We start from the raw sequence: 27,563 nt of genomic DNA, 5'->3' as shown, positions 1-27,563 counted from the left end.
GTATTTTTCTAAAACGGATGTTTATGCTACATGTACCTAGTGTATAAACATCCATGTCTCCTGTATTTTAGAACAGGCTCTACATTGGTAAATTCTGTTCTAAAATATTGACCTGCACATCTTAATTCCCACTTTTACAAGTTGTTTAAAATAGGGCTGTTTATGAATAGCTAGTCTTAATAAAGTCACTTTTTTTTTACAGTTTCACTGCTGGGATCTTGTACATCTTTGATTTTTGTAAGGATCAATACTGCCACACTATAAGTAAATCTGTGAAAACAATAAAATGACCTTTACCGACATTTTCCTTCACCTCTGCAAGTAGGCAGAACTCTTTTTATAGGTATCAAGTATCAATTTTCCTCACATTGATTTATTCAGTGGTGTAATTGAAATTAACAACTTTACCTTTAAACATCTGAATACCAGTTTACAAACTATCTGCTTTCCTCTATAATGTGTTTTTCTATAGGCACAGAATAAGGGTGTAAATAAATCTGAAAATGTTGCACAATTGCTGTGTGCTCTTAAACCTTCAATATTTTATGTGTAATAAACATTATATAAACATTGTTTTATTTCATTTAAAGACCGTTCTCCAGAAATTAACATCAGAGAACCTGAAATGTCTTTTTACTGAACTCGTTCTGTCATTTCTGTTTATACAGAGCAAACCTTTAGTAGGGACCTTACTTCATTATAATCACGTCAACCTTTTACTAATAATAACAAATGAATCTGTTTCTAAATCAAAAGAAAACCATACATAACTTATGTAAATATCTTCTTTTTTTTTTGCCCCTTACCTTAGTGGATAGATCTGCTAAAGTCAGACTGAGGTTGCTTGCACTGCATTTCAAACTCAAATGTAGATCAGCACGATGATGGTCTGCCTTCCAGTCTTCAGCATTATGGATGATTGGTTTGTCTGAATTTGTCGCAATTTTCTGGAACGCAATGCATGTCATTCCCATGAAGTTATCTGATCTGATGATGAAGGCGTCCAGAGCAATATTAAGGGACACCTATCAAAGTAGAAACAGGTACTGCATTAAAGTACTTGATAGAGACTCAACAACATACAAGATGCAGGATGTGTGCACACAACAGGGCTGTCCATAATTTAGTATATCAGTGTAAGATAGACCGGACAGCTGCAAAGGAAATCAAATCAATCCTGCTAGGTCATTGTTTACAACTAGAAGGTTGTTCTCATAATTCAGAACAGTACATGTCTGTTGTACATGTTTTGCTTGTACAATCTATTCTATAGAGAGATAGAAGGGGTAATTTCTATATTGACCTCACAACTGCAGGTACCTTTTACCTATGGACTGTCTACCAATTTAAAAGTGAAGGTGTGCAAAACTGCCCAAGGAAAAAGTACCAGGAGATTTCCAGCTCCGTTTCTTATGGGAACATATTCTAATAGATTCTACTGCATTTAGGAGCCCTTTTACCAAACAACGGTAACAGGTGGCTCATGGTGACATTGGTGCATGGGATTGCCGCATGCCGAGGCCAACTGTTACCATCACTAGTAAAAAGGCCTTTTTTGTAAGGGCCAGTACATGGTCGAGCAGTAATTAAAAAAACTGCCGCATGGCCAATAACTGCCAGAGTCCTTACCACCTCCTATTTAGGAGGCAATGAGGGCTCCTGCGGTAACCCGGTGGTAATCGGCACTGCCCAATTACCACTGGGCACACCCCTCAGCATTACAAAATGAAAAGGTATCTTCTAGTGCTAGAAAAGGGCGCATGGGAGACCCAGAGCTACTGTCGGGCTCCTTATGAGGTCATTCCCATGTGCTGAGGCCATTTTTTTCTGTATGGGTAAAATGGTCGCTTTTCTTTTTTTTTTTTTTTAAATAATGACAATGTACTAATTTTCCCATTAGCACATGGCCATTAGCGCATGAGCCACTTCCATCACCTATTTTGTAGGTGGTAAGGGATCACACATCAATCACATGCTAATCGGTTAGCACGCAGCAATGTAGCTGCACTAACCAATTAGTACAGAACAACCCTATTCTCAACTCCTCAACCTGTCCCCAGCACACACACACAAAAAAATCTACTTTTAGCACATGGGAAGTGCACGCCAGTCACAAAATTAGTACGAGACGCCTGAGTGTGCTCCATAGTAAGGCATTTTATGCTGCAGTAAGCACGTGTTAGTACTTACCGCAGCTTACCAAAAGGAGCCTTTAGTCTTACAGTATGATAAATAATGTAATGAGTGGAGGAGTAGCCTAGTGGTTAGTTCAGTGGCTTGAGAAGCAGGGGAATTGGGTTTGATTCCCACTGCAGCTCAGTGTTACACTGGGCAAGTCACTTAACCCTACATTGCCCCAGGTACAAAGTAACTAGCTGTATATAATATGTAAACTGCTTTGATTGTAATCACAGAAAGATGATATATCAAGTCAAATTCCCTTTCCCTAAATACTTCTGATACAGCCAGGTTTAAGGCGTTCCAAAACTGTAAATGACTACAAGCATATGCAAGGTCTCTAGGAAGATAATTCAAAAATTTAGCTGCAATAAAATGAAAAGAGAACCTAGAAATTAGCTTATATCTAACACCTTTAACTGCTGGAAAATGCATTTTCGATATGAAGTCTAAGTCCGATTTTGGATGTTTTAGGAAAAACATCCAAAAATACAGTAGCAAACACAGCTATTTTCAAACCAGAAAAATGTCCAACTTTTTGTTTTAAAAAATGGCCATTTGCAAGATGCTTTTGTTCTCAGAGCATCTAAGTGTTTTAAGTTGATTGTATTTTGCATAATTCTTTGTCTATTACTGGATTCTTGAATTTTATTATCTGCTTTGAACTTGTCAAAGTATATACAGTATATATTAGTATAAGTATTAATAGTATTATTTCTGGGTGCCTCTGATTCCATTGATATTCAATGCTGGTGTCCAAATTTGACCTAGCATTGAATATCTAGATCAGATTCAACTTGCAGTAGTCAGCATTACACTACCTTATTCTATAAAGATTATGCTCTTAAATTTATGCTCCTAAAATGTATGCTCAAATTTACACTTCTCAATTTATACTCTAAATTACAAGAATATTGTATTTTGGAGCATAGAGTATGCTCGTAATTTTGGAGCATAAATTTTAGAATTGTAAATTTAGGAGCATAACCTTTATAGAATAAGGCCCTAACTGTCTCACATGTGAATAAAGGTGAGCCAATTGATGTGTATCTGGTGTTTGATGTAGTTTATCTAGATTTTAGTACTGTCTGCAATTCTGGTTGCCACATCTCAAAAAAAGATATAGTGGAACTAGAAAAGATACAGAAAAGGGAAATCAAAATGGCAACCAAAATGATAAAAAGGGATGGAACAGCTCTCATATTAGGAAAGGCTAAAGAGTTAGGGCACTTCAGCTTGGAGAAGAGACTGTTGTGGGGAGATACAATAGACATCTATAAAATCCTGAATGGCGTGGAACGGGTAAACACAAATTGATTAACTCTTTCAAAAGTACAAAGACTAGGGGATACTCCATGAAGTTACACAGTAGCACTTGGGAAAACAAATAGGAGAAAATATTTTTCACTCAACTTATAGGAGTCCTTTCACTAGGGGGTAAATGCACTAAGGTCTTCGGAAGAGCCCTTCCCTTATCGATTCCATAGCGAATCGGTAGGGAACAGCCAAGCATCAAGGAAATGGAATGCAAATGAGCTGCTCGTTGTAGCTCACTTGCATTCTCTATTCCCTCGGAAGCCAGTCGGCCGGTCGAGCATGCGCAGAGCAGCCAAGCGTTATGCTGGCTGCTCTGAGCATGCCAAATACATCAAAAAAGGATGTCCCTGATGACGTCTGCCTTTTCCGCTTTGCCTGTGGCCGTCCCTGCGCCTCCCTGTGCCACCCGGGAAAGGAAGACACCGCGCTGCTCACCCCTCCATGGCTTGCTGCAGGAAGGCTCCGATGCGGCTTGGGTTTCTCCCTTCCATGATCCTAACAGGAGAGCGCAGTTGAGGACGTCCATCGTCCACGTCTTCGACACCCGTCCATCTTCCGCCCCTAGGTCTCTCTCAGCCAATCACAGCACATTTAGCTCTTTTTAGAGGGTAGTGGGGGGGGGGGGGTTGGGGGGGGTTGAGTGAAGGACATCCAAAAAGGGCGTCCCTGACAACATTTTTTTTCTTCCAATTCTTTCCTTTGCCCCAAACGAGAGGTGTAGACTTCCTGTTAGGTTTTCCACGGTAAGGGGATTGGAAAACGGTAGTGCATCTCATTATAATAGCCTTGCATTGGTAGTGCAGCTCATTATAATAGCCTTTCGATCATTTGCATTCCGTTTTCATTAGCTGCTACCGTGACAGGAAAATGCCCTTTTGTGCATGTCCCTGTTTACTACTTGCACGTTAAACTGGCTAGAACCAGTTTAAAACCCACGTTGCTGGCTCATTAACTTTAGTGCATCTAGCTCTTGGTGCCATGCAGCTCACAGGTATACAATGGGCTGCACAGTGTGTGAAATCTGGAAGCCTAATTTGAGATCACACAGAGGTCTCAAAAACAGGAGGGGAGGGAGGGAGGGAGGGAGGGGGAGGAACAAAGCAGCAGAGCTTTGCCTTCAGAGATGAGTTGGAAAATGGGATTTCCTTTTGAAGTGGCTGCAGAGAAAAGCTGCTCGGCTGCTGTTTGATCTTACACAGACAACCCCTGGCATTTTTTCTGTCTCACTTCAGCCGTTTAGGGCACAATCTCTCACAGTTGGGGGGGGGGGGGGGGGAGAGACAGCTGTTGCAGGCACAGCCAATGGGGGGGGGGGGGAGGAACAGCCCCCGTACCATTCACACTAGTTCCTTTCTACGGAGGATGGCTTGGAAAAGGGGGAAAAGTTTTATTTATCTATTTTATTGATTTGGATTTTGCTCACACCTTTTTCATTAGTAACTCAAGGTCAGCTACATTCAGGTACACTGGGTATTTCCCTGTCCCTAGAGGACTCACAATCTAAGGGCTTCTTTTACAAAACCGTACTACTGATTCTCGGTGCGGCAAATGAGAGGAAGCCCATTCAATTCCTATGGACGTCCTCTCTTTTGCAGCATGGGAATCACTAGTGTGGCTTTGTAAAAGAAGACCTAAGTTTGTGCCTGAGGCAATGGAGGGTTAAGTGACTTGCCCAAAATCAAGAGGAGCAGCAGTGGGATTTGAATCAGCCACCTCTGGATGTCAAGACCAGTACTCTCACCACTAGGTCACTTTTTATCTAACTATTTCTCTACCTCTGAAAAACAGTATTCACGCTAGTTCTGAGACTTGCAGTCTTAAAAAAATAAAAATAAAAAAACAGCGAGCACAGTTCAGGGGCTTCTGCCTGTGTGTGTGAATAGACTGCTAAAAAGCTGAGAGAAACCAGGGGATTTTCCTTCAGAAGGGCTGCAGAAACAAGTAGCTCAGCTATCCCACTATCCCTGTATATTAAAAAAAAAAACACCACTTTTCCTGCTCATATGTGTTTTAGAATGCACATGCCCAATTTGTGCACAGAATTTAATTGGATGAGCCAATTAGTGCCAATAATTAGGTGCTAACAATCAATTATTGGTGCTAATTGGCACCAAATTTGAATTTGTATGCACATCTATTCTATAAAGATGGGATCTAAAAAGGGGACATAGCCATGGGAGGGGCATGGGTAGGTCTGGGGGTGTTCCTAGAATTTACACAAAGTGTTAGGAATAAAAGAAATCTATGTACTAAGCTCTATTCTGTAAATATTGCCCAAATTTGAGCACTGTTTATAGAATAGTTCTTAGTGCTTATTTTTTTTGGTATTCAAATTTGGTTGCCATTTATAGAGTTTAGTCCCTTACATTTGGATAAATAGGTTTTGTGAGTAGCTCATATGGGGGCCCTTTTACTAAAGGGTTGCCACGTGGCAAAGGGGCTTGCTGCACAGCACCCGGAAATACCACCAGTCCAACGTGGCCTCCAATGATTTTTCCGCCTCAAGCGCATGTCATTTCCAGCACAATGAAAAAATTTTACAGCTGTGCTAACACGGCGGTAATTGGACAGTGCTGCATGTTGCCCGGTTACTGCCAGGTTACCGCGGGAGCCATTACCGCCACCTCAATGGGTGGCGGTAAGGGCTTCCCATTGCATGGCCATGTGGTAAGAGTAATCTTACCTCATGGCCATTTTTTAGGGGTCCTTATATTAAGCTGTGGGAAAAAAGGGCCCTGCGGTAACGGCAAGGGCTGTTGCTCCCATGCACCAGGGCCCTTTTTCCTGCAGTGGGTAAAAAGTCCCTAAAAAATGGCCATGTGGTAAGATTATTCTTACCGCATGACCATGTGGAAGGAGGGAGAGCATTTACACATTGAGGTGGCGGTAAGGGCTCTTTTGGTAGCCCAGTGGTAACTGAGAAGCATGTGGTGATACCCTTTTACAGCTAGGATAGTGCCGTACTACAAATTTAAAATACAATTTTTCTGTTGTGCTGGAAATGGTGCATGCTCAAGATAGAACTACCACCGGCGGCCGGATTGGGCCGCGGTAGTTCCAGGTTAGCCTGCAGTAAGCCTGCGTTGGTCTTACCGCCACTTTGTATAAGGGCCCCTTAGAGGCTTTTTACCCACTGCAGGAAAAAGGGCCCTGGTGCATAGGAAAAATGGTCCCCGCTGCAGCTTGGTGAAAGGATGTGTCCTCTTTGTATACTCTGAATAGCTTTATTTGGGCTGTGATGAATATTTTTATTTGATGAACATTTCCACACTATCTGCTTTCACAGCCCTTGCTATTCAGTTTTATTCTATTTTCACTTTCAAGTGGGCAAAAAGAAAAAAAGAATTTTGGTGAAGCAAGCCTTTTGTGAGTAGATCCTGATGTAAAAGCATGCTCCGCTTACAGTAATGATGATAGGTGGAAATAGATGCTCCAGATAATGTCAGTTTGTTTTATGTTAATGTAGAGTCTTTGTAAATAAGTGTGTTTATATCCTATTCATCTTGTTTTCATCTGTATTTCATGGTCATTCTGTGTCGCTGTCATCTCTTATTCTTTAATAATATATCACTTAGGCAGCAGATTAATAGTCCACTGACAAATCTCTGTTGCAAATCTTAATCTAATGTGTCTAAGTAAAGGCTATTGAAACAATGTCTGGAAGAGTAAAAGTCGGAACCCAGGATTTTCAATCAGGATAAAGCATTTGATATCAAGATTAAGACCTATTGTAATCCTCCTTTGTTAAAGAATACAACATTTGTTGTTTGTAAACTGCCTTGTACCAGGTAACTGGATAAAGTAGTATATAAATGCCTGGTTAAATTAAATTAAAGTTTTAAGAGAGTCAATTCCCTGTTCTTAATTACTGGCTGACTGAAATCTAAATAGAAGTCCCTGAGTATTCCGAAAGGTTGCATAAGAAAGTCTATAGGCATTATTTATTTACAAGATGCACAAACTGCAGTAATTCACATACAGAAAATCATAAGGTAGAGCAAAAATGTCTTGGGGTAGATATCTGCAGCTTGAATTAAAAAAAGAAAGAAAGAAAAATAATTGCTCTGAAAGAGAATGTCATCATCTTCCAGGAGCAGTGACAACAAAAATGACCCAAGGAGCCTGACATTTAAAAATTAAGCAGTAGCTTGTACAAATATAGCACCACCTTTACTTTTACAGTGAAAGTGGGACTGCCAAGGAAAATTATGGGTTTTTTGTATACATATATATATATATATGTTCTTGACGGAAAAACTATAATTTTCCTACGGAGCCATTGAAGAGCAATGAAGAAGCAGAGAAAGTGGGGAAAGGAGATATATGTGGACCTGTAGGTGGTTATTTTATAAATTGCACCTCAGAAGGAGCTAGACATGAGAGCATGTGAAGCTGTGTAATTCGGCTCAGCTGATTACCTAGATAAACATATGCAGAATATATTACATTATATTTTGCTTCTTAGGTAACTCAGATGTAAAAAATAGAGGCTGTAGAGATTATACAAACTATGGTGGTTATTTTAGAAGCTCTATTCTTATCTTGGACATCTGAAAACTGGCATTTAGCTGTTCATATTGCATAGATATCCAAATCGCAATTATATAAAGCCAGGCTATAGACATCTAACACTGCAGTACATTCATTTGGCAAGGGGACATTGGCTGGGCTTTTTTGTGGAATTAGTGATGGGCCAAAATGTGGAATCCAACTCCAGTCACAGGAGGAGAACATACATGTCTAAAAAGATGGAGCTCCGGATTTAGGCTTGGAACTTGGCATATCCAGGTTGAAACAACAAGAAAGTCGCTAAGCAGAAAATTCTGCATTGAAGAACACATGTATGGCTGGTTAGTCTCCCGAAGAAGCATTGGTGAAACGAAGGCTCTCTGTTGAGATAACCGCCAAACAGCCACTGAGCAAAGATAAGTGTTCTCTCATTGTTAGTCTAATCATCACGGATTCAGAGTTAGCAGATTTTTAAGAAATAGGAAAGAAAAATTTCTAATTAAAAAATAAAACAACCAAGAAAAAATAAAGAAAAAATTATCGGAGGGAGGTTTTTTAGACCAGTGAAGAAGCTCACTTGGCTATTCCATGGTTAAAATCTGTGATAGAATGCCGAGTACCTGAGGTCTTTTCCTCCCCAAATTATTTGACTCTAATAAATAAGTAATTCAAGCATAGCTTGCAACGTTATTTAACTAGCATATCTAGGTTACAGAAAGGTATTCTGATTGAGCAGCTGTCCACTGAAGGGATTAAGGTACAACACCTCCTTAATCCCCCAGTGATCGCTGTTCCCCTTCCTCTCCCCTGAATGTGAAACTGGCAAGGGATACCAGGCTCTGTGACAGCTTCAGGTACTATGGACATTCCTAAAAGAACAGCATGCAGGTCTGAGGAGCAGCCTAATAGTTAGTGTGGTAGCCTGGGAGCCAAGGGACCCAGGTTCAAATTCCCACAACAGCTTATTTTATTTATTTATTTTAATTGTGTGTCCTCCAGGAACAAAAGAATAAGTACTTTACCTAACTATTGCACTTGAATATATGACACTTGCAAGCCTGAAGGCTATCAAAGTGGAGTACATTCAGGTACAGTAGGTATTTTCTGTTCTTGAAGGACTCGCAATTTTCAAATATGTATATATAGAAAGAGAGCTGGAAAGGAATTTGAAATGAGTCCCTTGGTTCTCAGTCCATTGCTCTAACCATAAGGCTATCCCTTTGCTCTGCATGGATGTCTGTGTGGCCATTTTAAAAGATGGATGTTCCTATGCTGCTACACAGTTGTCCGTATCCCTTTCTTTTCCTTGTTAATAATTTGGACATTTCAGATTGTAAAATGAATGTTCACGCTGGACGTTTACAGCACATAGACATCCTTCTCACATGTATTTTAGAACAGCCTGTATCCTATTCTAAAATACATGTGAGATAGACGTCCATTTGTGACGTACTGATGTGGATGTCCATATTCTGAGTTGGACTTTCTTTCTATGATGTCCCTCCATATCATCAACTTATCTAGAGTTATACTGTGGCTTGAAGCCACTATATATCAAGGGTCCCAAGTTGGGCTTGATCTTGTATATTAATCAACTCCTTACACACCTAGGGTGAGGGAATCAAAGGAATGCAATTCAGATATAATCAGTAAGAGGACAATAGGAAATGTGGACTATATTTTTCTAGGGTAAATCAATTCCCCATGTTCAGTGATGCCACATCTTTCCCTCCTCCTACTTACTTTCCAAGGGGTCCTTTTTTACTAAGGTGCGTTGAAAAATGGCCTGCGGTAGTGTAGATGTGTGTTTTTTTAGTGCACCTACAAAAAATGCCTTTTTAAAATTTTTGCCAAAAATGGACAAGCGGCAAAATGAAAATTGCTGCGTGTCCATTTTGGGTCTGAGACCTTACCGCAAGCCATTGACCTAGACAGTGCGTTTTTACTAGCGAAAAAGGTGCCGGTACGCAAATGCCAGGCCACCCTTCAGGGGTGGGGTAATCACTGATGGACCCACCCCACAATAGCCAGGCCCCCTGCAACCAGTCACAGAATCTATGACAAGGCAGAATTGGTGTGTAGAGCCTGAGCTCTTTCATTAAAACTTGGGGTCCATGGGTCAATTTTAGCAGACAATGGAAAGGGTGCCGGTACTCAGTACCTCCAAGTACCCCCTCAAAAAAAGCCCTGGACCTAGGAAAAAATAAGATGCTGGAGTTGGAAGCCGCTATTTTGAAAGATAACACTGGCAGGGCAGGAATAAGTGTAGACTGTTCCTGTCCTTTTCAAAACCAACACTAATGGGGTGAGATGTAGTGGATTTGGGGTTCTTTTGGGGGGGAGGGAGGGGAACCTGGTAAGTGAAACTTAAAAATGAGGATAGCATCAGACCTAGTTGAGGGGACTGGGTTTAACTGAAGGCACGTTTATTAAAATGTACATGTCAGGCGAGGGGACAAATGATTAGTCTGAGAACAACTGATTTGCTCCCATGGGCCACAATGAATTTTGTTCAGAGGGGTAGGGGCATGTTGCAGTGCCTTTTAGCGTCTTTAAGATGCAGCTTCCACAGTCTATGTATCACTCACTCTTCTCATGGCAGATTCAGGAACTGATCTGTGCTCTGGAAATCATGATCAGTAATCTACACACTCATTGTATTGATCATAAAAGAACAGGCAAATTATGCCCAAGGTCCTGAAGTTTCACGGGTCACCAATAACAAGGGTCCTTGGAGAACCTGCAGTCCATTTTTTGTACTTCTGATTCACTGCTGAAATAAGTGCATGTATAGATAGTCATTAGAATGCTACTAATTATATGGTTTTGCACACCATCTGTCATTGAAACAGGGTAATAAATGAGGTTAACTGATATGTAGCTAGTCCTGTAATGGGTAGCCCAATAGCAGATTTTTGGCATCCAAACTGCAGGAAAGAGAGCACACAAACAGGTTTAAAAAAAAGAAAAAAAAAGCTGTCGTAATTACACATGAGTCTCTTGTGCTGCCCAATTGTCTCATTACACTTTTGAAATTATGGTAGCATCAACCAGGAAAGTAGCAGTGCTACAAAATCCTTATACACCACAGAAACCCTCACCCTGTATGCGTCTTGCTATCACATATATATTAGATGTATTAGACAGTGAGACACACTAACCAGTGATTCAACAACAGATGCCTTCTGATAGATGCAAATTATATATTATGTCTCATTTTCCAGTGTGACTAATAAATGTTTGCTAACATGTACTATAGACATATGCTCAGCCTTTTGTGTGTGTGTGTGTATCTTGATACTTAGCTTCAAACTACAGAATAATAAAGTGCAATGCAGAAAGTGCCAGGCAATTTGGGGACCCTACAAGAAGGGTGGGAAGTGAGAGAATGGAAGAAGGGAGAAAATTCATAACAAAAGTGAATGTGGAAAGTGCTGACAATGAATAAGTTTGAGGGCCCTTTTGAATACTTGCTTAATCTGGTTTGCCTACTGTCTGCTCTGCAGTCCAACACTACTACTAATCATTTCTATGGCACTACTAGATGTACACAGCACTGTACACATTATCTTCCTGATTCTGTATAGGTTCCCATACATTGCACACGAAAATTTAGGCTTATTCCCAACTTGGGTGTGCAATTTAATTGAATAACAAGTCAATTAGTTCCACTAATTGGCTTTTGAACAAACAACTATTGATACTAATTAGATGTAATTGTGACCAGCATGCACTAGTTAAGTGTGGGATCTGCATCAAAAATTTATGCATGTTCCAAAAATGGGGGAGTTGAAATGGGAGGGTCATAAGTGTTTTAGAACGAACTGGGGGCATGGCTTCAAGATATGTGCATAATTACAGAATAATGGTGCTCCATGTGTGAATTTAGGAGTGGACATATGTACCACATTTTTGTTGGTGAAGGAGCAAAAGGGGCACTCTGGAAGGACAAGGCCATAGCGGAGAGACTGAATGAATTCTTTGCTTTTCAAGTGTGATGATGTGGCAGAACTAAAAGAAATCTCAGTGAACCTGGACGATGTACTTAACCAAATCTATAAAGTAGCAAATCACCTGGACTGGATAGCATGCATTCAAGCATACTGAAAGAACTCAAACATGAAATTACTGATCTACTGATATTAATCTGTAACTATTGTTAAAATCATCTGTAGTACCTGAAGATTGGAGGGTAGCCAATGTAGCGCCGGTTTTTAAAGAGAGTTCCAGGGTGATCCAAGAAATTACAGATCAGTAAGATTGACTTCAGTACTGGGCAAAATAGTGGAAACTTTTATAAAGAATAAAATTATGGAACATGGACAAACGTGGTTTAATGGGACAGAGTCCCATGGGTTCAGCCAAGGGAAGTCTTGCCTCACCAATTTGCTTCATTTCTTTGAAGGTGTGAATAAACATGTGGATAAAGGTAAGCCAGTTGATGTAGTGTATCTAGATTTTCAGAAAGCTTTTGACAAAGATCCTCATAAGAAACTTCAAAGAAAATTAAATTGTCATGGGATAGGAGGCAATGTTCTGTTGTGGATTAGGGATTGGTTATTGGACAGAAAACAGTGGGTAGGGTTAAATGGCCATTTCTCTCAACGAAGGAGGGTGAATAGTGGAGTGCCACAGGGACCTGTACTGGGACCAGTGTTATTTAACTTATTTATAAATGATATGGAAATCAGAACAACAAGAGAGGTGATTAAATTTGCAGATGACACAAAACTATTCAAAGTTGTTAAAACACATATGGACTGTGAAAAATTGCAGGAAGACCTTAGGAAATTGGAAGACTGGGAATCTAAAAGGCAGATAACATTTAATGTGGACAAATGCAAAGTGATGTACAATGGAGAGAACAATCCAAATCATAGTCATCTGATGCTAGAGTCCACCTTGGGGGTCAGCACCCAAGAAAAAGATCTAGGTGTTCTTGTAGACAATACTCTGAAATCTTTTGCCCAGTGTGTGACGGTGGCCAAAAAAGCAAACAGGATGCTAGGAATTATTAGGAAAGGGATGGCAAATAAAACTGAGAATACTATAATGCCTCTATATCGCTCCATGGTGTGACCTCACCTTGAGTACTGTGTTCAGTTCTGGTTGCCATATCTCAAAAAAGATATAGCAAAATTAGATAAAGGGGATGGAACTCCTCTCATGTGAGGAAAGGCTAAAGAGGTTATGGCTCTTCAGCTTGGAAAACAGATGGCTGAGGGGAGATATGATTGAGGTCTACAAAATCCTGAATAGTGTAGAATGAGTAGAAGTGAATTGATTTCAAAAGGTACAACAACCAGGGGACACTCAATGAAGTTACATGGAAAAACTTTTGAAACAAATAAGAGGAAATATTTTTTCACTCAATGAATAGATAAACTCTGGAACTCTTTGCTGGAGGATGTAACAACAACGGTTAACATATCTGGGTTAAAAAAGTTTGGACAAGTTCCTGGAGGAAAAGTCCATCATCTGCTATTGAGACAGACATGGGGAAGCAACTGATTGCCCTGGGACTGGTAGCATAGAATGTTGCTGTATTTGAGTTTCTGCCAGGCACTTGTGACCTGGATTGGCCACTGTTGGAAACAGGATATTGGGTTAGATGGACCATTGGTCTGACACAGTAATGGCTATTCTTATGTTCTTATGACTCTCTTAAGCTTGCATTCTAAAAACCCGTGGTTTATAGAATACCTTTTAAGCTGTTTTTTTTTTTTTTTTTTTGCACCATTTATAGAATTTACCCCATATATGCAGATATTTTCACTGTTCCTAGTGTGCTCATAATCTAAGTTTTTTTGTTCCTGTGGCAATGGAGGGTTAAGAGATTTGACCAAAGTCATAGGGAGATACAGCGGGACTCAAACCCAGTTCATCAGGATCAAAGTCTGCTGCACTAACCATTAACTACTCCTCCACTAACAGTTATGTAATCTTAATTTAAAAGGAATACAATCATTTCGGGGAGTTATAAACTAGGAAGGCAGTAGAAAAACTAATGATATTAAACGTAACTGAGAGTCCATTTTAAAATGAATTTGTTCTCATTTTCTCCTTTCAGCTCAGCCTCATGTAGTCATACACTGTTCATTATACCATGATCTTGTTAATTCACATTACTAAACAGAGAGATGTTTTTTTTTTCATTTATTTTCACTTTGTGATATTTTTTCATTGGCTCTGTTTTGCTTTTCATGTTAAAAAATCTTGTACCTCCTGTTCCTGCTGGACAACAACAAAAAAGAGCCTCTTTTACAAAGCCTCGCTACCGATTCTCGGTGCGGCAAATGAGGAGAAGCCCATTCATTTCCTACGGGCTTCCTCTCATTTGCCGTGCGGGAATCGCTAGCACGGCTTTGTAAAAGAAGCGTAAAGTCAGCTGACCTGATTCTTAATCTTTGTTAATAAGCTTCTTGTGATCACTACCCATGTCCCTTGTGATCTTTCACTATGTTTCCACATTTAACACTATTCATAGGTCTTAATAGGGCAGAGGTGATCCCAGGTCACAACTTCTTCCATAGATGCTGTAATCCAAAAATGATGCAGGATGTGAAGCCATCACAGTTTTCTAAGGGGACATTTGCAAATTAGGCAAAAACATCTGCCATCCTAAGAGGAAAACAATGCAAACTGAGGAATTTTCTGATTTTTTTTTTAACATCAAATGCTCTGCCTGATTTCTTTATTAAAAAAATAGGAGGAAGGGGTTCTTAAGCACATAAGCACTGCCACGCTGGGAAAAGACCAAAGGTCCATCAAGCCCAGCACTCTGTCTCCGACAGCAGCCAATCCAGGCCCCAAGAACCTGGCAAAAAACCCAAATTTAATAACGATCAATGGATCAATGGACTTTTCCTTCAGAAATCTTTCCAGACCCCCTTTAAACTCAGCAAGGCCAGCTGCCGTCACTACCTTCTCTGGCAATGAGTTCCACAGTCTAACTACGCGCTGAGTAAAGAAAAACTTTCTCCGATTTGTTTTAAACCTGCCACATTCTAATTTTTTTTTTTTTGTTACATTTGTACCCCACACTTTCCCACTCATGGCAGACTATGGAGGGTTAAGTGACTTGCCCAGAGTCACAAAGAGCTGCCTGTGCTGGGAATTGAACTCAGTTCCCCAGGACCAAAGTCTGTCACCCTAACCACTAGGCTACTCCTCCACATTGCAGCTTGTGTCCCCTGGTTCTATTATTGTTAGAAAGCGTAAACAAACGCTTCACATCTGTCCACTCTATCCCGCTCATTATTTTATATTGCTGGGATAGTTGTTGGATTCTTTTTTGGTGGCTTTACTAGAAGGACATTTTTAATTAGCTTATTTACTTATTTTAGGGCTCTCTTTTTTTTTTTAAACCTCTAATTCAAAGGGGTGGCAGGCTAATGATACTTATTGAACTCATAGCATTTCTGAGGTGTTAGTTCTGCCCCTATCTACCCCAACTCTCCCTCACATTAGCACAATTGAATAAGATAGAAGTGTTTGGGATTGGTTGGAAGATAAAATCAAGGAGGTAAATAAATCAAATTTTAGTGATCTTTTAAAAGCAAACAAGAACATATATTTCAGGGGCCTTCGATGTACATTTCACACTATGAATGTATATTTTTTAAGTTTGAAGGGATAAGATATACTGCTGCTTACCCCAATAATAGGTGAGCAAGCAATCAGGACTACATACCATACAGGGAATCAGACCAGCGGTATTAGATTTCATATTAAAGAGGATAGCTGTGTTTTTTTTTCTTTTATTTACAGCACAGCTGAAGAAAAGGTGGGGACTTTGATAAATCATTTTCTATTTTTTTTCAACGGGTACTAAAGCTCCAATAACTGAAGTATGGCTGGGAAATCTTGTGTCAACAAAGCTGTTGCCTCTGTCACAGCTTCTGCCTCAGTCCAGACAGACAGTATGATCCAAGGCAAGGGAATGGTTCTGTAATAAACATGTCTGCTGGATGAATCCCTCATGAAGCATGTGGAGGAACTGATAGGGTAGGAAGGATGAGAAGCATCTGTAACAATAAATAATAGACTGATGAAATGTTTTTTGAGGTCTCAAGGATCTGCAGCAGAGGAGAAGAAGAAGAAACTGTATTAGACACAGATTACAGCCCGACCGAAATCAGGATTTTCAGTTTCAGCCAAAACGAAATCTGTGGCTGAAACTGGCTGCTCGGTTTCAGGCGAAACCAAAACTGAAAATAAAACTAGCCCCAGCCCCTGAAAAGCACCCACTCTCTCCCTCTAACCACCCAGAAAGAGCCGCCCTCCTGTACCCACCCTAAGGAAGGCCTACCGTGTTGTTGGTTGCAAGTGAGGGGGGGGGGGGGGGGAAGAATGATCCCCACTCACTCCTGCCCACACCAGCTCCTGCATCAAAATGGCTTCTGTGGCAGTCTCGCAAGTCTGCTACTGAAGGTCACAACAGCCATTTTAAGATTGGAGCTGACATGAGCAGGATTGATCCTTAATAGTTCAGGAGGAGGCACTATGGACTAATCTGGAAATTGAAATGTATTATTTCTAGCTCGGCCTTATCCAGGGTGTGGTAGAAAAGAAACATACGTAATTAAAAACAAGAACATACAAAGGGAGAATGGAAACCTATTTACATTCGTGAGACTTCATAGGCAGAACCAGACAAAGATTTCACTGAAGATATTCACAATATTGCTATGAAAGAGGAAGTACTATTGATATGTGATTTCAGCATATGGGATGTTGATTGGGATATTCCTGCAGTGGTGTTATCTAGAAGTAGGGAGATCATGGATTCTTTACAGGGTGAGATGTTCCAGAAACTAGTAAAGGAACCCCTGTAGGAGAGGGCCATATTGGACATGGTGCTTACAAGTCGAGAGAATTTTCCTGATGTTATAGTGGGTGATCATATGGCATATAGCGATCACTGGATGGTTTGGTTCAGTATTAAGACATGCGCCCACCCTGTCTGGCTCTTGCATAGCAAGCTCTAGGTGTAGAAAAGGTACAGAGAAGGGTGACGAAAATGATAAAGGGGATGGGACAACTTCCTTATGAGGAAAGGCTAAAGCAGCTAGGGCTCTTCAGTTTGGAGAAAAGATGGCTGAGGGGAGATATGTTAGAGGTCTATAAATAATGAGTGGAGTGGAACGGGTAGATGTGAATCGCTTGTTTACTCTTTCCAAAAATACTAGGACTAGGGGGAACACAATGAAGCTGCAAAGTAATAAATTTAAAATGAATCGGAGAAATATTTCTTCATTCAACGTGTAATGAGAATGTAGTAAAAGCAGTTAGCTTAGCAGGGTTTAAAAAAGGTTTGGCTAGCTTCCTAAAAGAAAAGCCAATAAGCCATTATTAAAATGGACATGGAAAATTCACTGCTTATTTCTATGATAAGCAGCATAAAATGTATTGTACTGTTTTAGGATCTTGTCAGGTACTTGTAAACAGGATACTGGGCTTCCCTTCGGTCTGTCCCATTATGGCAATACTTACAAGGTTACCTTCCATAGGACATTCTGCTTCCATCTCTAAACCCTGGGCCATGAGGATACCTTCCAGGTAAGCCCTAGTGGGGTGAGAGGAGTCAAAACAGCTGGAATGGTGTGGGGTGAAGTGGCTCTGGAGGGGGACACCTGCTAATCATTGGGAGACTAATTCGGAGGGGGGGGGTCATACAAACAGGGAGCCTGGTTAAGAAGGGGCTATGCTGATGGAGGGGTCTGGTTTGGAAAGGGGTATGCTGATTGGGAGTGAAATGAGCATATGAACAAGTTATGGTGCCGAATGCTAAGACTTTGTGGCCTTAAGTCTAGAGTTTTGGAACTCGGCGCTAGTTTTCTCTTGAAATTTCCTTATATTTGTTCAATAATATTTGAAAGTAAATCTTACTTATTCTTTGACTCCAACTAGCTCTTTCAAAAGTGTACGTTATAGAGAGTTTCACATAATTTGCAAGATTTTTCACATGTACATTTCTAAAGACAGACAAACAAAAAGGCAACATTTTACTTCAGCACAAATGCAAAATAATGTATTCTTTAAAGTGCAATATCTTTTGTCATGTGTCCAATTGTCTTTGACAAAAAAAAAACATAGAGCACAATTGCTAGAGTATACTTTAGAAGAAAAGTAATATTCCTTCTAAATGTTCTCCCTCCTGAACAGACCTTGAAAATGTGACTACCTTTGTTAAAGCCTGTATACCGCTGGCTAACAGTAGCGCTGTGCTGCGCTCAATGCACTGTACAATCCTGGTACAGGCTTTTGCTTCATTCTGTGCCATCCACAGGACATGGTCATCTGCAGACATGATGTTGCTGGCTATTTCAACAATGGCCTCTCCAAGCTGTAGAAAGAGGAATAATTTCTGCATAAATACATTACGATTGATTTACAAAAACTTATTTACTAGCGTATACAAGTACACCAATATAGAGGGCAATTTCCAAAATGCCACATGTCTGCAAGTCTATGTGTGTTTTTTTTATATGCATGGGGTTTTCATCAGCTTTCAAAGAAAAGTCCACATGTATTTTTTGCTTTGAAAATTGCATTAGGAAAAGGTATGCACAGTGACCTGCATCTAGTTTTTCAATGGGTACTTTTTCTAACTAAGTGGTGTCTTTTACAAAGGTATGGTAGCGTTTTTAGCATGCACTAAATGTTAGGGACGCCCATAGAAATATATGGGCATCTCTAGCATTTATCACATGCTTATTTTTAATGCATGCTATAAACGCTAGCATGCCTTATTAAAAGAACCCCTAATACAATAACTGTAGTTTTGAAAATACAAAGATTCATGTATTGTTGCAATTCCTACCATAACCCTCGAAACCCAGCTGCACCTTGGCAGACTGTGGATAAAAGTACACACATGCAGAAATGTATCCATGCACATGGTGGACAAGTTTCAAATAACCCATTTCAAGGGTAAAGGCTTTAATAATTGCACTTCTCATGTATTGCTAATTTCACTTAAAAGAAGAAACAACTCAGTCAAACTTCATAAACAGTAAAATGACTTCATAATTTATCTATTCCAGTGGTTTTCAACCCAATCCTCAGGGACCATCTGGCGCGCATGTGTGTGACAACAAGCTCCATCTACTGGCTTCAGCCCACATAATGGGCCAGGCAGGCTCATGCCATCTCCTGTTATCAATCCTCCTTGCTTTAGTCAGTATTCTATAAGTTGTGCACCCAAATTCCAGAGCACCCAAATTCCAGAGCATGCAACTTCAAGGGGGGTGAAGACATGGGAGGAGCATGTTAGGCAGTTACGTACACAGGTAGCGATTGAGCCAGCCTGTCATGCCCCTCACTGGTTTCCCTTGGTCTCCAGCAGTCAAGAAGAATATTTTTTGCTTTCTGGAAATCCTGCACTTCCTTTCTAGCCCTGCAAGAAGGTGCTGCCTGATGTCATCACTTCCTGTCTGGTAGTGACGCGCTGCCACTGCCTTTCCAACAGGTCTCCTGGGGGTGCTTAGGATGTGTTGCTCCAACCATGTTCCAGTCTTCAATCCAGCCTGTTCCAGTTCATGTTTTCTGTTGTTCCTGCTTTTTCCTGGCCTTGACTCTGTCAGGCCAGCTCTCAAGGACTCTTTTCAGACTCCATCCTGACTCTTTCAAGATACCCCCAAGGGTCCCTTTTAAGGGCCATCCTCTCATCTAATCCTGGCCTCACCTAGCCTTTGGACTGGGCAGACTGTATCCTGGCTGCACCCAAGGGCTCACCTACCGAGTTGTGACAGATTGCAACGGCCATGAGCTTGGGCAACTCAGCTGCTTTGCAGCTGTTTTAGCAATTGGCTCTTCAACCCCAGCAACTTTCTGGATCTGACTAAGGGCCACCTCCAGGACCTCGTTCAGGAGGTCCAGCTACAATGGACTCAGCCTTGACATTTATGGAAACCCTTCAGGGGGTCTGCATTCAACTTGCTGCGAACCCCGCAGGAACCCCAGTTCTGAACCTCCTCCAGGGCCCATCCCAGTAGTGCCGCCTCCGCCTCATCCTCGAGTCTTGGCACCGCCATGTTTTGATGGGAATCCCAAGGCATTCTGAGGATTTATTACCCAGTCCTTGATGAAATTTGAACTACAGCCCTCCAGCTTTCCATCTGATTGGGTCAAGGTCACCTTTATCGTCTCTCTCTCTCCTTTCTAGGCAAGCGCTGGCTTGGGCATCTCCCCTGTGGGAGCAGAATAACCCGCTTATGTCCAATCTGGTGGCCTTCCTCATGCGCTTCCTGCATGTATTTGATGAGCCAGGGCATCTGTCCTCGGTAGCTTCCGAGCTCCTGCGCCTACGACAAGGGACACTAACTCTGGGTCAGTATGCCATTTAATTCTGGACCCTGGCTTGAGAACTGAAATGGAATCAGGAAGCCCAGTTGGTCATCTCTTGGCAGGGTTTGGCGGGGCACATTAAGGTTGAACTGGTGGGATGGAATATCCCCACCAGTTTGGATGACCTGTTTTCCCTAAGCATCAAGATGGGCATCCACTTTCAAGAGAGGGCTAAGGAACGTGGAGGAAAATGCCTTCCTACATGGTCAATATCCCAGTTTCTGGACCCCACAGACCCCAGATGCTAGTTACTCCTGCTACCCTGGAGGAAGAAGTTCCCATGCATCTTATCATTTAGCACGTGCTAAATCTCTTAGCGCACCTTAGTAAAAGGACCCCCTTGTGCCTTAGTAGCTTGGACACATTATTATAAAATTGCTCTCGTAGTGGTATTGGGAAGCCTTGGAAATGTTCCTCTCTCTCTGTTTTATCTCTTGTTATCTTTTCATTATTATTCTCACTGAATGAATATGTGAGACTTGTTAGAATAGTACCTGACTGCTGTGGAAATTCAACAGTATATCTTTTGATGCTGCAACAATATTCACAAAGGAAGATGCTTTTTGGAATATAATTACTGATATTTATTTATTTATTTATTTTATGTTGTAAAGAAATAAAATAGTCTTTGCAATGCAGACTATCGGAGTACGTTACTATTAATTCCCAGGTATGCATGAGAGACGTTTGCATGTCTACTACCTCCACTGGATGCAAATCTCTCATGCATATTCATTAAAGACATCCTGGTAGTGCATACCACAGCTGAATTACAATTAATCACTCAAAATAAATATTCATAATTTCCACACACACATATTTGTTATTATAGATCTAAGGGAAATATGGTGAGAATGTCTGTGCTGCTGATGAAAGCCACTCAGAGTTTATGGGCAAGAAATGCCCAGAGACCTTAACAACTTGAAATTTCTGCTCTAAAATATCTCAGTGATTAGACCCTTTCTTTATTTTTACTCTTTCTTCATTTTCTGCATTTCTACATTTCCTGTATATGGTAATTCGCCAGGTTAACAGCTCTCAGATTGAATATGGATTTTCTCTTCTTTGGAATAGCAATGAGCATTAATGGAATGACGATTAAGTAATTTAAACCCAGGAAAATATGTAAATTCCTATTTCCTCATTTGCAAATGCCCCTCAGATTTATCTTCTACGTTTTATCAAAAACATACCAGCCAAAAGCATGATGCACAGAGCAGAACCTTTGTTAGCAAAACAAATATGTGTTTAGTCATTCCATAAGCAATAAAATAAAAACAATTTTGGGTTGCTTGATGGCAAAAGAAAGGTCTTATAGTACTGTTTCTATTTTTAAAATCAATACTGTAGTCACTTACAAATTTTCTCTCCAATATTTAAACACTGTGCTTAGTGCTGGATTTAAATGCATTTAAATATATACCCAGATTTTCAATGTCAAACTATACACAGATATTGGCACCAAATATCTAGGGATAGACAACACACTGGGTGCTGTGATACCTGGCTAAGAGGGGTATTTTCGAAAGAAACGTCCAAGTTTTTGTAAAACGTCCAAATCCGGGGGCAGGAGAAACAGTATTTTTGAAAAAAAATGGACGTTCATCTTTCGTTTCGAAAATACTGTCAAAGACATACAAATCCAAGGACATCTTTAAATTTGGACGTCCCTAGATTGGGATGTCCTTGGATTTGGCTGTCTTTGACTTTCAGCGATTTTCGAAACCAAAGATGTCCAAGTCAAAAACATCCAAATGCAAGTCATTTGGATGTGGGAGGAGTCAGAATTTCTAGTGCAGTGGTCCACCTGACATGCCAGGACACCAATCGGGCACCCTAGGGGGCACTGCAGTGGACTTCATAAAATGCTCCAGGAACATAGCTCCTTTACCTTGTGTGCTGAGCCCCCCAAACCCCACTACCCACAACTGTACACCACTACCATAGCCCTTACGGGTGAAGGGGGGCACCTAGATGTGGGTACAGTGGGTTTGTGGTGGGTTTTGGAGAGCTTGCTGTTTCCTCCACAAATGTAACAGGTAGGGGGGTATGGGCCTGGGTCCGCCTATTTGAAGTGCACTGCACCCACTAAAACTGCTCCAAGGACCTGCATGCACTGTGTGAAGAAGGGGATAAGGGAACAGAGAGGGGGGTACTGGCGGAGGAGAAGATAAGGCCCAGAGGAGGGGACAACTGAAATTCTTAGCTCAGGGAGTTCCACATGTCAGGAGAAAGCATACATCATTTTCCCAAGAGGGCTGGAGGCAGGGTTAAAAACTACGATTCCCAGCAGCCCTTGAGGAAGTCTTAGAACAGAATCAAAGACTTCCTATCCCAGCAGTCCCCAGTGGAGCCCAAGGGAAAGGCAGGTAAAGGTGAAACCCAAGACACAGAGGGGAGGCCAGAGCCTCTAAGCAGAGCTAATCAGGGGGAGGAGGATCAGCTGGGGAATGGGTGGGGCGAGGAGCCTATGGAATGGAAGGGGGAAGAAAAGGAGGGAGAAGTGAGGCAAGAGGAGCCAATGGAGATTGCAGCTCTGGCAAGATCCACAAGTAAAAGGTTCAGACAGCAGGTAACCGCTTGGTGCAGGGTCTTGGTAAACAATGGAAGGCAGTGGCTATCGTGGAGGAGCCAGGGAGTGACAGGGTCAAGTGGGAGGAAGTCAGGAGATAGAGCTGGCCAGAGGAGGGAGGGGACCCCTGGGAGCTCTCTGCCTCTGAACTGCTGATGGGATTTCTAAACTGCTTGTTTGAACTGCCTGTTTGGAAGTACTTGTTTTCTTTGAACTGCTTGTTTTTCTTTGTGGAACGTTTTTTGCTTTTAGGATTACTTATTTTGAATTACATCATTGGGACTGCTAAGATTCATGTCCTGTTGGTTTATGAACTGCATTTTTGAAGCTTTGGAGATTCCTGAACTGCTTTGCTTTTGGGATTGCATACTTGAAACTGCTGGGATAATTTCCCTGGCAGATATCTCCGGAGCTGTGCTGGAATAGTACTGCTGACATACCTCAGGTCGGAGGGTACACCTGAAGGATTTCAGGGAGTTGTACCTAAGTGGAATATTATATAGAAAACTTGGGCCAGAGGCCTGAGTATGACATCTGAGGCTGGCACAAAATATTTTTAAAGATGCTTTTTGAGGGTGGGAGGGGGTTAGTGACCACTGGGGGAGTAACAGGATGTCATCCCTGATTCCCTCCAGTGGTCATCTGGTCATTTTGTGCACCTTTTTGTGGCTTATTTGTAAGAAAAACATGTCTGGGTGAAAACGTCCAAGTGTTCGTCATGGACATCCTTGCTTTTTTCAATTATGGGTCAAAGACTTCCAACTGTTAGGCACGCCGAAGTCCCGCTTTCGCTACGCCTCCGACATGCCACCTTGAAATTTGGACATCCTTGCGGCAAACTTCAGTTGGAGACGTCCAATATCGGGTTTCGATTATACCGATTTGGACATCTCTGGGAGATGGACGTTCATGTTCCAATTTATGTTGAAAGATGGACGTCCTTCTCTTTTGAAAATGAGCCTGTAACTAACCCAATAAGTTAGGTCAATTATTTTGTTGTTCCAGTTTACCCAGATAGTTAGCTGGGTACCTGTGCAACAATACTGCATGGTCAGGGGTTATACATTAGAGCTCTTTTCATACCACTGCAATCATGTGTCTTAAATCCAAATGACTGGGATTCCTTCTCAAAGGGGTCCTTTTACCAAGCGGCAGTAAAAGAGGCCCTGTGCTAACGGTGGGGGTTGTTTTTGCCATGCGTTGGGGCCCTTTTTTACCGCAGCGGGTAAAAGGCAGAAAAAAAGAAATGAACGTGCAGTAAGATTTCACTTACCACATGGCCATGCAGGGGAGAACATTTACTGCCACACATTGAGGTGGTGGTAAAGGCTCCTACAAAACCTGGTGGTAACCAGTTAGTAGATGGCGCTACCTGATTACTGCCGTGTTAACACCTGCAGAAATATTTTTTGAATATTTCCACTAATGCCAGAAATGCATCATGCTGGATGTGGAACTGCTGCCAGCGCCTGCGTTGGGCCAGCGGGAGCTCCAGGTTGGCGCATGGTAAGCCCACAGTGGGCTTACTGCTGCTTTGTAAAAGGGTCCCTCAGGGAGCTATGAATGCTGGCTCATTGTGTTTTAAACAGGGGCATAGCCAGACTTCAGTGGGAGAGGGGTCCAGAGCCCAAGGTGAGGGGGCACATTTTAGCCCCCCCCCCCCACCGCTGCCAATCCCCCCGTCATTGCCGACACCCTCCCGCTGCCATTGTCGACCCCGCTGCCGCCGCCACCACAAACTTTGCTCCCCCCTCCCGCTGTCAACCCGCCGTCGCCTACCTTTGCTGGCAGGGGACCCCAACCCCTGCCAACTGAGGTCCTCTTCTTCTCGCAAAAGGCTTCCTTCTGTTTCTGACACCCTGCATGTCCTGCACGTCAGAAACAGAAGGAAGCCTTTTGCGAGAAGAAGAGGACCTCAGTTGGCAGGGGTTGGGGTCCCCCGCCAGCAAAGGCAGGCAACGGCGGGTTGGCGGCGGGAGGGGGGTCGAGAGGGTCGTCAGCAGGGGGTCCGGGGCCAAATCTACGGGGGCCCAGGCCTCCCTGGCCCCACATAGCTACGCCACTGGTTTTAAAATAACTCTCGTTTCTTTTTTTTCTTTTTCTATTTGTTTTCTGATTTTCTCCTTTCCAGTCCACATTTGTAGTTCCTTTCCACTTCGTTTATTATATTTTATTGTTAATCACTGATCAATTCAGATAGGTGGTATATCAATGATGTAATAAAAATAAACATATCCATATAGTTAAAATAATGAGTTTCTTGATAATGTTACTTAAAAATGAAATGATAACATTTAAGGGAATATAAATGTACATGGAAGTAGACTATCGGGCTCATTTTCAAAACAGAAAAACGTCTAAAAAGTGGCATATAGCAGCATCAATATTTTCAAAACCTATTTTTAGACGTTTTTCTATGAGGTCTGTAGAAATGCGTCCAAATCTCAAGGGGGCATGTTAGGGGTGTATTCAGGCCAGGACTTGGGCGTTCCAAAGACTTAGACATTTTTCAGCCATAATGGAACAAAACCGTCCAGGACTAAAACTAAGACGTTTTGAGCTAGACCTGTTTTTATAACAAATAAGGCACAAAAATGTGCCCTAAATAACCAGATGACCACTGAAGGAAATCAGGGATGACCTCTCCTTATTTCCCCAGTGATCACTAACCCCCTCCTACCCCCTACAAATGTGATGAAAAACATTACTTGCCAGCCTTAGATGTTATAACTCAGGTTCATTAGAACAGCATGCAGGTCACTGGAGTAGTCTAGTGATGGGTGCAGTGCACTACAGACAGGTGGACCCAGGTTCCTACCCCCCCCCACCTGTTACACTTGTGGAGGAAACTGTGAGCCCTCAAAAACACCAGAAACCCACTGTACCCACATATAGATGCCCCTTCACCTGTAAGGGCTATGGTAGTGGTGTACAGTTGGGGGTAGTGGGTTTTGTGTGGTTTTTGTGGAGCTCAGAAGGCAAAATAAGGGAGCAATGGTGAGATGTGTACCTGGGAGCATTTTATGAAGTCCCCCTTGGGTGCCCTATTGCTTTCCTGGGATGTCAGGGAACCAGTGTACTAAAATGCTGGCTTCTCCTACATCCCAATGGCTTGCACTTGGACGTGTTTTTTTTTTTTTTTTTTCAAAAATGGACAAAAAAAACAAAACGTCCAAAGCACAAAACCTTGTTAGAAATAGTATTTTCGAAAACAAAAGATAGACGTTTTTCTTTTTTGAAAATGAGCTTCTTTCCTATTCATGTTTTGGACGTTTTTTGCAAAACATCTAAAGTCGGACTTAGATGTCATATCGAAAATGCCCCTCTATGTTACTCAGTCTTGATTCTCAAATCAAACAACATATAAAAAGACTTAAGTGGTTCAGATTAAGTTATAATTGTTTATTACCAAATACACTGACAAAATTTGTTGAACATAACATCCCACTGGAAAAAACAGTAGACAAAATATTCAAAGGGTATATTTAGTCTGCAGCAGTATCAGCTGTTATATGGATAAATGTTGCCACATAACTCTGTATCATCATTTATCCATACATGAAAGTGGTGGAGTTAACTTTTCTGCTGGCCCCCAACCTACCCCTATCTGGAAAGTGGCAAACTTCAGCTACTTTCCGGATAGCTTATGTATAAAAATGATGGCACGGTCGCTGCTTACAGGTATGTTCGATGGCACCATTTAAGTATATAGCACCGCTGAACATGTGAATAAAGAAAAGCGTTGACACCACACTTTTTCTAACAGTCTCTGGATCTTGCAATCTACTGGATATCAGATTCTTCACTCTTTCCCCATCAGTAATTCTATGAATATGATCAGTTCCTCGGTTAATAGGCTTTCCCCATGTAGCAAACTCATTAACTGCCCTATTTATTTATTTATTAGGATTTATTAACCACCTTTATGAAGAGATTCAAACAAGGCAGTGTACAGCAGGTACAGTTTAATATAAAACTTACAATTTTGTTAACAGCATAACAATAGTAAAATAAAGGCTTTCAGGGGTTCCAAATCTGTCCTGGGGAGAATCCCAGACAGTCAGATTTTCAGCATATCCACTATGAATAATCATTCCAAACCCATTCATACACAAATTTAAAATTACAATCTTTATTACAAAATCATGTTCTAACAATTAATAAAATTCTTTGTGTAATGATCTCATAACATCCAACCCCCCCACACACACATTTAAACATACATATACCCAAATGTCCTTCTCCAATAGGAAATGACCCGTGAATTGTAGGAAATGAGGTAGAGACACCGGATGTTGAAGGGCTCTAAGCGGTGTGCCTGACAGAGATTAGAGGTTGTATAAGGTCTTCTGATGAAGCTTTAAGGAAACATGGCCAGTGTTGGGACCAAAAAGATGTATGGGACCAGAAGAATTGTTTAAAGTATAAGTTGGGAGGATGAAGATGATGTCTGATATTCCATACTTCCCCCAATGATCAGTGGTTCTTCTTCAGAGTTTATCGGTATTTACAATGGATGTATTGTTTGAAAGTTCAGCGCTCGTGATCAGGGGTACGCTGTAACTTTGCAAGTTTTTGGGATAAACAAAAGACTTGGAACTTCTTAGTGAGTACATAACAGTCTTCTTGACATCAA

General features: G+C 41.5%; 1 protein-coding gene across 1 annotated transcript in view; it reads right to left on the bottom strand.

Annotated features, from left to right (window-relative positions):
* The window catches only part of ADGRA1 (adhesion G protein-coupled receptor A1), an 816,325-nt gene that overhangs the window by 399,650 nt on the left and 389,112 nt on the right, over positions 1-27,563 (bottom strand). The window contains exons 11-12 of the mRNA XM_030202995.1: positions 18,191-18,352; positions 807-1,025 (exon numbers count right to left, since the gene is read on the bottom strand). Of these exons, the coding sequence (XP_030058855.1) occupies positions 807-1,025; positions 18,191-18,352 (381 nt within the window). The remainder of the gene's footprint in view (positions 1-806; positions 1,026-18,190; positions 18,353-27,563) is intronic.

The sequence above is a fragment of the Microcaecilia unicolor genome, chromosome 5, assembly GCF_901765095.1.
Source record: "Microcaecilia unicolor chromosome 5, aMicUni1.1, whole genome shotgun sequence".
Taxonomy (NCBI): Eukaryota; Metazoa; Chordata; class Amphibia; order Gymnophiona; family Siphonopidae; genus Microcaecilia; species Microcaecilia unicolor.
The sequence above is the reverse complement of the archived record's forward strand: the minus strand, read 5'-3'. Positions and strand labels throughout refer to the sequence as shown.